Source organism: Nomascus leucogenys, chromosome 17 (assembly GCF_006542625.1).
Source record: "Nomascus leucogenys isolate Asia chromosome 17, Asia_NLE_v1, whole genome shotgun sequence".
Taxonomy (NCBI): domain Eukaryota; kingdom Metazoa; phylum Chordata; class Mammalia; order Primates; family Hylobatidae; genus Nomascus; species Nomascus leucogenys.
This window is the reverse complement of record NC_044397.1, coordinates 82800585-82811341: the sequence shown is the minus strand read 5'-3', so window position 1 is coordinate 82811341 and position 10757 is coordinate 82800585. Positions and strand designations below refer to the sequence as shown.

The window sequence follows — 10757 nt, the reverse complement described above, 5'->3', positions numbered from 1 at the left end:
TGAGGCGATCCTCCCGGCCTCAGCTTCACAAGCAGGTAGAACTACAGGTGCACCTGGACCAGGCCTGGCTAATTTTGTTTTAATTTTTGGTATAGGGGTCTCGCTTTGTTGCCCAGCTGCTCTCCAACTCCCAGCCTCAAGCAATCCTCCTGCTTCAGCCACTGATCTCACTCAGTGGTTCAGTGGGATTACAGGCGTGAGCCACTGCACTCAGCCATAAATTCTTTTATATTTAAGGCAGTTTGAGTCGTTTCAGACCCCTACAACATCAAGAGTCCTGTCTACTATTCTCCTCAGGAGACAAAATCTCTTCCCCTCAGCCCCAACACCAAATACAAAGCATTCAGCCTCGTTAGACAAAACTGATCACAATAATAGCCTTTATAGGTGTTTCTGGAGAGATGGGGTGAGAAAAAATAGGACATAAATAACCATTATTTACAACTTGCAGCAGTAAAGCTCTCCCAGACACCCCTTCAAGATTGAACTCCAAAGCCCCTGGGGCAGAGACTGGGCACCACCGAGCAAATACAAAAATCCACGCTCTGACTCCAGATGCGGATGGAGGAGACGCGTCAGGCCTAGAAACAAAATGAGTAGGAAGCATTAGAGAGGCTGCCCCTCTGCCTCCCCTGCCTCCCCGCAGAGTAGAATCAGTGGAAAAACTCTGGCGGAGTCGGCATCGTGACCTCTTCAAGCCCATAGCTTTTTCAAAGAGAAGATGGCAGGTAGCTCGAAACGACAAGAGGGATGCAAAATAGAATGAAACTAAGTTAGAACTGAAAATGGGCTTAAAACCTTCCAGAGACTCTACCCAATTCATTTCACAGACAGAATCGAGGAAGGGTAGGGAAAAAGCAGGTGCTGCCCCTGCCCAGCGCGCCCAGTGTGTAGCAGGGGGAAAAGGGGCGTTGCTACCTCCCGAGCGAAGATGGAAGGAGCAGATATGACATAAATCCCTCGAGGGTCTACATCTTCAGGGCGATTCCAATCTACGGACGGGCTGTGGGAGGAAAAAAAGAAGAAAAACTCAGACCCTTTAAATTCTCAGATCTTATTTTCCCCTACCCATCACAAAGGGGGACCCAAAGCCAGCTACCGGGTAGGAGAAACCGACCAGGGAGGGAAATGCATCGGGGAATCGGGCCAACTGCACCACGGAGATGGGTACAAGCAGCCAGCAGCGCAAGGCGTTCGTCTGCGGCGCAGCCCCTCACCTCGGGCCATCCCCGGGACCCTCCTGCGTCCTTAGGTTGTTGAGTGCATCCGGGAGTGCGTGGACTGATGGCTCCGGGGTCCCAGCCAGCAAGCGAGACCCAGCATCCTGGGCGTGGCCACGGCGGCGCACGTGGACCAGCAAGAGCGCAGCGCCGGCCACGCCCGCGGCCACCAGCAGTCCCAGAGCAGGCGGCAAAAGGTAGCGCTGCGGGTCCCCGGGCCTCAGGCCCGACGGGGCCGCGGGCAACGCGCTTGCGCCGTCGGGGTGCACTGGGAACTCACACCGCGCTCCCATGTAGCCGGGCGCGCAGGCGCAGACGAGGCCGGAGAAGTGGGCGTAGCAGCGGCCGCCGTGAGCACAGGGGCGGGAGGCGCACGGGTCCGCGCGCTCGCGGCAGTCGCGGCCGCCGAAGCCCAGCGCGCAGGAGCAGCGGTGCGCGCCGCCGCCCTCCACACACGTGCCGCCGTTAGCGCAGGCGCGGCCCGCGCAGTCGTCCAGGTCGTGCTCGCAGCGCGGACCCGCGAAGCCGGCGCGGCAGCGGCAGCGCAGGGCGTGGCCCAGGTCCAGGCAGAGTCCACCTGTGGGGAAGGGAGCGTCAGAGGGCGCAGTCCGGGAGCCGGGGACCCACCTGCCCGCGCTGTTTCCCAGCGCTATCATCGCTGCACGGGGTCCCCTTTTTCTCTCTGTCTCTAACTCAAGGGCCAGCGTCTTGGAGTGTGCCAGGAAAGCCAGCTCGCTTCTTTTCTACCTAATGAAGTTTTGGAATAATTAATTCAGCTCCACCTCTTTGGCTCTCGGTGCCCTTGTCTCTTTTTCCCTCGGCTTCGATCATACTTCAATAGTAGACAGCTCCCAGAACTATGTGTTTGAACCCTCTGGCCTTCCTCTGCCTAGAGTACCCCTCCTCTCTTCCCTTCCTCCTTTTCTCACATTTTTTCCCACCTTTTCTCTTCCCTAGCCCACCCCTCAGGTTTCTACTCCGATGCTCCTTCCTCCATCCCAGCCCTGATCACTGCCCTGTGCTCCCAGATCACAGCCCTGACCACCCACCCTGGGCTCTGTCTGAGGGTGTCTGTCTTCCCCTCTGGGCTGGTACCCCCAGGAGGGTGCGGCCCAGAGATGTCCTGGTCCGTGCAGTGTCCCTAGTACCACACACCCCAGAGTGAACACTCAGTGTTTGGGAGAGAATTATCGTATTCACTCGCAAGAAGATACACAGCCAGCCCTCTACATTCATACATTCATGATCTTTTTTTTTTTTTTTTCTTTTTTTTTTTCCGAAACGGAGTCTCCCTCTGTCGTCCAGGCTGGAGTGCAGTGGCGCGATCTCGGCTCACTGCAACCTCCGCCTCCCGAGTTCAGGCAATTCTCTGCTTCAGCCTACATTCATGATCTTATTAAATCTTTTTTTTTTTTTTTTTTTTATGAGACAGAGTCTCACTCTGTCGCCCAGGCGGGGACACCGTGGCACGATCTCGGCTCACTGCAACCTCCGCCTCCCGGGTTCAAGTGAGTCTTCCACCTTAGCCTCCCGAGTAGCTGGGATTACAAGCACCTGCCATCACGCCCGCCTAATTTTTTGTATTTTTAGTAGAGACAGGGTTTCACCATGTGGCCCGGGCTGGTCTCCAACTCCTGAGCTCAGGTGATCCGCCCGCCTCGGCCTCCCAAAGTGCTGGAATTACAGGCGTGAGTCACCGTGCCGGGCCGCATTTAATCTTTTAGCACCGATATCAGGTCTCTTCTCTCCTCAGAACCTTCCTGTGGCTCCATCTCAGGGGAAAAGTGAAAGTTCCCCTTCTTGTGACCCAGGGGGTCCCACAAGATGTGCCTCAGTCACCTCCCTGACCTCATCTCATCAGTGTAACCACACTGGCTTCCCTGCTTATCCTCAGCACACCAGGCACCTCAGCTCTATCAGGCGGGGGCAGAGATTTTGTCTGTTTCATTCCCTGCTGTATCCTCAGTGCCTAGAATAGGGCCTGGCACACAGTAAATTCTCAGTAAATATTAATAGTTATGAGATAGGGAATGTCTCCTTGCCCATTTTACAGGCTTGGGGGTGGAAGGTCAGGTCCCCAGGCCCTAGGGTTAGAAGAGTCAAAGCCAGGATTCCAACCCAGGACTGTCTGAGCCATGCAGGACCCCCACCCCCATCCCTCGCCGCCGTTCAGGCCTCCAGGCCTCACCATTGCGGCATGGCCGCAGGCTGCACCGGTCCACCCTCTTCTCACAGTTGGAGCCTTGGAAACCGGGTGGGCAGTGGCAGATGTAGGCAGAGTCAGGGTCTGCACCCCCGACACACAAGCCACCGTTGAAGCAGGGTCCATCCGCACATGTCACCCCGCTCACCTCACACCGCAGCCCGTAGAACCCACGCGGGCAGGCGCATTCAAAGGACCCGGGTGTCTCCTGGGCAGGGACAAGAGTACTTGAGAAGGGTGTTTCCTTGGAGAAAAATCCCATCCCCCTCCTCAGTCCTAACCACTGGGGGCTGCTCCTTGTCCAGTCCCAAGTCCCACTGTGCAGGGGCCACCCAGGAGGTCCTCCCGACATCCCCTCCATCCAGTCCACATTTTTGTGTCTGCCCATGTGACCCCACAGGGAGGAGGCTCTGGGGACCCAGAGTGACCCCATTCCCACCACTACACCTTTGCCTACCAAATGCTGCCTGCCTGGTCTGCCCTCCTCGGTTCTGTCTACACTGACGAGTCCTACTGGGAGGTCCTAGATCTTAGCCCACCTCCTCCAGGAAGCCTTCTCTGGATCTCTCCTTCCCAGGGCCTCTCCCTAAGTATTTGAACCCTGAGTGTGGCAGTATCCAGGTGGCCCACACTGGACCCTACTCTATCCCAGCACTCCATGCCAGGCTCACTCACTGCCACCTCTGCACCCTTGCTCCCTGCAGGCCACTCACCTGGCCACCCTCTCTAATCACGTCCCAGAAGCCCCAGCCCCGGGCCATCTCCAGGAAGCCTTCTCTGATGTCTCCACCCCCGTGCCCGCAGATCCCAAATCTCCAACCTATTTGGCCCCACCGCCCACTACCTTGGGCCCTGAATCGTTCTCAGTCCCGCAGTAGGGGCAGCTGTGGCCCCACGTGGCTCCTCATCACTTCCACTCCCACATCTTTCGGGGCCACCCACTGAGCCTGCTCTCCCCAGTCCCATCCCCATCACCTAATCCTACTTCAAGGCCCCAGATGCAGGCTGGGTGCCTCCAGAAAGACCTCCCTGATAGTTATTCCCAGATCTCCTCCCCAGGCTGGTGTCTCATGGAGCCCCAGGGAGAGGGCTGTGGCTCCCAGGGTAAAGTACTAAGCAGGACAAGGTGGGAAGGGTGACACTGACACTACAGCTGCCTCCATTTGCACACGGGTTCCCGTCACAGGGCCCAGGCCCAGGGACAAGGCATCCGGTGGTAGCAGAGGATGGGCCCCTGGGGCTTAGGCAGCTGCTGGTGGAGACAGGGACCGTGCAGAGGGGTCCAGTCCAGCCCTCTAGGCATCGGCATTCACCGGGCTGCTCACAGAAGCCATACTCGGGGCTGCAGCCTGCTCGGCACACCGCTATGGGGGACAGAGAGGCAGAGAGAAAGGGAACACCAATGTCGGGGAGGACCAGGGACAAGATGGAAAGCAGGGAGGTTTCTGAGCACGTTCCCTGAGCCACCTCACTTCATCTTTGTGACAGATAATCATCGGGACTAGATGGTACTGTGACCCACCCCCGTTTACAGATAGGGAAACTGAGGCCCACAGAGACGAGGTGACCAGCCCACCTAGGAAGTGGAGGAGTGATGATGTGAACCCAGGCCATCGGGCTGGAGTCTGTGCTCTTGGAAGGAGGATGGGACGGGGGCACCCAGGTGAGATCGTGAGGATAGGAGACAGTGAGGGGATTTGGGATTGGTGGGGGGACCCCTGGCCTTTCAGGGAAGATAGGAATGTCTTGAATTAGGGTGGCTCTGAGAAGATCTGGATTAGCCTGGGAGTCCTAGGGGCCTTGGTGGGGCTCTGAAATTTGGGGAGAAGTCTGAAGAATTCCAAGCTTTAAGAAGCCACGGGTTCTGGCTGGCAACCCTAGGGAGGGAGGATGGAGGGCCCCTCTGCCAGAGTGGACTGGGAGGAGATTCCAAAGCTTCCGAGTGGGAGTCGGGAGGGCCGCAGAATTAGAAGAGCTTTGGAGTCCTAGCATCAGGACAGGGTGTGAGCGTGGGTTAGGGAAGGAACTGGAGGGTGCCAGCATAGAAAATGGACGTGGGCTTCCGATTTGGGGCAACAAGAGGGCTGGGAGAGGGAAGGGGGCTCGAGGAGCAAGGCAGGGCTGGAGAGAGGTCCAGGGTCCTCAGTTTCTCCGAAGGTGGCCGCTGGATGGTGGGCGGGGTCTGGGGTATATCCGCAGCAGTCAGCGCGTTCCCCAGCTCCCTGAAGAGGGGTGCCCGGGGTACATGGTGGGGGACTCTAGAGTACCCTGAAGAGGGTGAGTGGGTTGTGAGAGGGGACTGGGGGCCGCGAGTGACGCTCAGGAGGGCCCGGGGTCCCCGGCTGGGACGGGGTGGGGTCGAACGCAGGACTCACGCGGCGCCTCACACTCGTCCTCGAGCGGTGCGCAGGGGCGCAGTCCCGGGCTGCACCGCGAGGGGGCGCTGTGCGGACGGCAGAGGCGCGTGCACGCAGTCCCGACGGCAGGCGGCTCGCAGCGCGCGCGGTACGAGAAGCGCAGCTCCCAGGCGCCTGCGCGCTGAATGTCCCGGGCCCACGGGCCCCCGGCTGCCAAGCGCCGCCGGCCAGCCACGCGCGCCAGCAGGCTCCAGGCGGGCCCTGCGGGGACAGGCAAAGGAGGGGTGCTGGGGTGGGCCCGGCCGAACATGGATGCATACGGAGCGCCCCGGCCGCATTCTCCCCGAACCTCCCAGCGAGGCCAAAACACCCTCATGGAGCCCGGGGGTTCTTGGACCTCGCGAGTAGAATGGCAGTCACCCTCCTTACTTTATTTAGCAAGGCCGCGAACTCCCCAATGCACCCAGGGACCTGCAATGTCGTGGTCCTTTCTAGTACCCTAGGTAACAGTTCTCTTGGCCAGGCATGGTGGCTCAAGCCTGAAATCCCAGGACTTTGGAAGGCTGAGACGGGTGGACCACCTGAGGTCAAGAGTTCAAGACCAGCCTGATCAACATGGTGAAACCGTCTCTACTAAAAATAAAAAATTTTTTAAAAAATTAGCCAGGCGTGGTGGCGCGCACCTGTAATCCCAGCTACTCGGGAGGCTGAGGCAAGAGAATCACTTGCACCCAGAAGTGGAGGTTGCAGTGAGCCAAGATCGCACCATCGCACTCCAGCCTGGGTGACAGAGCAAGACTCCCTCTCAAAAAAATAAAAGTAAAAAATAAAGTTATCTCATAGAAACCGTAATACTCCTGTATTTTGACCCAGATCTTTGTTTGTTTTTTTTGTTTTTTTGTTTTAGTAGAGACGGGGCTTCACCGTGGTCTCGATCTCCTGACCTTGTGATCCGCCCGCCTCGGCCTCCCAAAGTGCTGGGATTACAAGCGTGAGCCACTGCGCCTGGCCTGTTTTTGTTTGTTTGTTTGTTTTTTGTGACGGAGTCTCACTCTGTCGCCCAGGCTGGAGTGCAGTGGTGCGATCTCGGCTGGATCTCGGAGCTGCCAGCTCCGCCTCCCAGGTTCCCGCCATTCTCCTGCTTCAGCCTCCTGAGTAGCTGGGACTACAGGCGCCCGCCACCACACCCAGCAAATTTTTTTGTATTTTTAGTACAGACGGGGTTTCACCATGTTAGCCAGGATGGTCTCAATCTCCTGACCTCGTGATCCGCCCGCCTTGGCCTCCCAAAGTGCTGAGATTACAGGCGGGAGGCAACGCGCCCGGCCTTGACCCAGATCTTTGTAAATTGAAGTAATGATGAGACCTCTAACACCCTGTGACATTTGGTACCTCTATATGGCCAAAGAACAATAACATGTCTGAAGTGCGGTCATAACACCCCTAAATTGTGCCTCCGGATCTTCCTATATAAAAATAGTGGCAGAGACCCCAGTTACTAGACCATAAGTTACCACATTACCTGAGACCTTGGGATACTGGGAGAGTGACACATTCTTGAAGGCAAAGGTGCCACCCCCCAAGATTGTGACACAGCTTTCTACATCAGAACGGTGAAGAAATGGCTCACTCCTAGAATTCCAACGTTTTGGGAGGCCAAAACCAGTGGATTGCTTGAGCCTAGGAGTTCGAGACCAGCCTGGGCAACATAGCGAGATCCCATCTCCATAAAAAATAAGAAAAAAAGTGGCGACAAAACCCCCACTGTGGGCCTTACACAGCAATAGAGTCTCCCAAGTTGAGGATAAGAATGCCCTATATCCCTCCCAGGAACCTCTACTCAGTATTCTCCTTGGTGAAGCTCCAACATCCCACAGGGCTCCCTGGGACCTCCACATGGACAAGGTGACAGAGCTTCACATAAGGGCCGAGCGTGGTGGCTCACGCCTGTAATCTCAACACTCTGGGAGGCCGAGGTGGGCGAATCACGAGGTCAGGAGCTCGAGACCAGCCTGGCCAACATGGTGAAATCCTGTCTCTACTAAAAATACAAAAATTAGCTAGGTGTGGTGATGCATGCCTGTAATCCCAGCTACTTGGGAGGCTGAGGCAGGAGAATTGCTTGAACCCAGAAGGCAGAGGTTGCAGTGAGCTGAGATCATGCCATTGCACTCCAGCCTGGATTACAGAGCAAGACTCTGTCTTGGGGAAAAAAAAAACTTCACATAGAAGAACAAGAAGTAACTCATATTGCACCCTGAGCTCTCAACATCAGATGATAAAGTAGGGCTGTGAAATGCTACACCCTGCTCTGGAGGCCTTGATAGTAAGAGAGCTTCCCCTACTTCATCTGGTACCAGAACCACAGACTGCTACATCCAGTACCAGGGACATTTCTGTGCCTGAGATGCCAAGAGCCCTGGAGCTGTCAACACTCGGCACCACATCCCAGGAGCTGTGATGACATCATAAGACCTATAGACGACACCACCAACCCCGTGTCTCACGTGGGCCCCAGCTCCCCACCAGTCCCAAGACTGAAGACACTCACCTCCAATCTGGTCTCCTAATTCCTCTCTCCAGGTTTCGATGATGAGAGAGAAGGTGCCCTGGTTGGGTGAAGGAAGGGGGAGATGAAAGATGAAAGACAGTGGTTAGGGTAAGTACTCAATGAAGGCCAGAGTTCAGGAATGGAGGGTGATGGCCATTGCTGCGGACTGAGCAAGCAAGGGACAATTCCCAGAGGGACCAGACCAGCCCAGGGAAGGAATGACATCTGTGGCTTTTTTTGAGGTGGGGGAGACAGGGTCTCACTTTGTCAACCAGGCTGGAGTGCACTGGCACGATCATGGCTCACTGCAACAACCTCCGAGACTCAAGCAATCCTCCCACCTCAGCCTCCCCAGTAGCTGGGACTACACGGTGTCACCATGCCCCGTTATGTTTTTTTTTGTTTTTTGTTTTTGTTTTTGTTTTAGAAACGAGGTCTCACTATGTTACTGAGACTGATCTCAAACTGCTGGGCTCAAGCAATCCTCCTGCCTAGGCCTCCCAAAGTGCTGGAATTACAGGGTTAGCCACTGGACATGGCTTGCCTTATTGAGCACTTACTACGTGGTAAGCACTTTATTCAAGAGATGTGGTTGAATCGCTCAAAAGGGACCCTTGTGAGGTACCAGGATGATCCCATTTTTAAGCTTAGGAAACTGAGGCTGGAAACCAGGCAGTCACTTGTCCAAAAGCACAAGGGTCAAGAATTGCAATACAGGTCTGTTCATCTTTGTGCCTTTGGGTTGTGGGGGTGGGAGATAGGATTTTGGAGGTGAAAGAGTAATTAATACAGGACCCAATTGAAAGAACTGAGGACAGAAAAAAAAAAAAAGAGAGAAGATATTAGTGGTCCCCAAGACAAGGTGTGAGAGGTTTGGGGATAAAGATGAGGACCCCAGTTTTTAGGGATCCCCAAGGAGCAGAGATAGGGTTCCTTGAGTTTAGGATTTCAGAGCTTGGGTTTGAGATTCTGGGAATTTGGGGTCCCAGCATCCAGGGCTGGTGAATCAGAACATTTAGAATCCCCAGTGGGTAGAGTTTAGAGGTCTGGGAATGTGGGGTTCCAGATGGTAGAGTTACTGGTCTGGGAGTTTCGTCCACCCCCTGGGAGGCAGGATTAGGGTCTTGGAAGCTGGAGGGGAGAGAAGGTGGTTTCGCTGGCAGGGTTAGGCCTCCAGCACCGGGAGTCCCCTGGGGGCAGCACTTACAGGCCAGGCGTCCCGGAAGGGCACCTGCAAGAGGCCATCGGGCAGTGGGAGATCAGGTGCGGGCGCTCCGGGCTGCTCGGTGTAGACGGGTCCGCGCGCACTCAGCGCCGCGCCCAGGGCGCACGGGGACGGGGACTCGGCGGCCTCCTCCGAGAGCCCAGGCTTCAGGCAGACTCTGAAGAAGAGGCGGCAGGGGCCCCGGGCGCTGCAGGGGGACCGCGGGGCCCCAGGGCCTGGACCCGGCCCGAAAGAGTGGATCTGCAGCTCGAAGACGCCAGCGGGCCGTGCCTGGGACGGAGACGGGCGTAGGGTGAGGCGGCCGGGTGGACCCAGGCTTCCCGTCCGCCCCGCGCTCCCTCCCCAGGACCTTCAGGTCGCACTCACCCCTCCCCTCCGCATTCATCCCTTTCCACACCACCTCCCACCTGGCTCTGACCTGGGGGAGGAAAATGAGAGCTAGGATCACAGTCTGGGAGAGGAGCCGGGACATCCGTGGGGAGACCATGGCCTTGTGGGGTGGGGGGGTCTCGGGAGTCGCAGCTGCTGGCTTCCAAGCCTTATATCTGAGAGAATGGCCCCGCCCCTTCAGGCAGCTACCCGGCCCCAAGGGACCAAGGGCAGGCGGGGCGGGGGGGCGGTCACAGGGGAAGGGGAGCGTGCAGGAGCAACAGCGAGCTTCCGTCTGTGGTCGTGGGCACGAGCGAGGTCATGAGTGGGTGATCCCGCGACTTTGTGTGTGGCTGGGGTGGGGTGGGGTTGGGGGGCTAAGCCTGTGTGTGAGGTTGTACGTGATTTTAAGATTTTGTGTGTGTGGTATGAACCAGAGCTACCGGAGGGTGCACATGACTTTGTGATTGTGAGTCCACGTGGGACCGTGCGGCTCAGCATATGCCTGGAGTTGTGTGTGATTGACACATTTATGAGGTTGTAAACAATTCTGATTCTGCACGAACACCCGAGTGGGAAACTAGAAGTGTACACGACTTCGTGATTGTGTGACTGTGAGGATGCTTCTCTGTGCGTGTGTGTTTATGGGAGATCCTGTATAGGCATATAAACCAGTGACTTTGTGCTCTGTGAGGGTGTGATAGAGGCTGTGCAAGGTGGTGAATGGCTGAGGGCGCCTGTGTATGAATGAGACTGGGTTTGAGAGGTCCACGGACGCAGCCGCGTGTGAATACGATGAAGATCCGGAGTTCTTTGTAGACCCCCGTGTGCG

At 56.7% G+C, this 10757-nt stretch overlaps 1 protein-coding gene across 2 annotated transcripts; it reads right to left on the bottom strand.

Moving 5' to 3' along the window:
* Window positions 1-210: 210 nt before the first annotated feature.
* DLL3 (delta like canonical Notch ligand 3) lies at window positions 211-10119 on the bottom strand. 2 transcript variants are annotated; one of them, XM_003270370.3, is made up of 9 exons: window positions 9975-10119; window positions 9539-9826; window positions 8332-8389; window positions 5799-6041; window positions 4570-4787; window positions 3409-3631; window positions 1218-1797; window positions 919-1003; window positions 211-581 (listed from the first exon to the last, which is right to left on the bottom strand). In XM_003270370.3, the coding sequence occupies exons 1-9, from the start codon at window positions 10041-10043 to the stop codon at window positions 576-578; spliced, it is 1770 nt and encodes a 589-aa protein (XP_003270418.2). In that variant the 5' UTR covers window positions 10044-10119; the 3' UTR covers window positions 211-575. The 2 variants fall into 2 exon arrangements, with proteins under 2 accessions (XP_003270418.2, XP_030653294.1); XM_030797434.1 differs by having other exon boundaries at window positions 211-1003.
* Window positions 10120-10757: the final 638 nt, after the last annotated feature.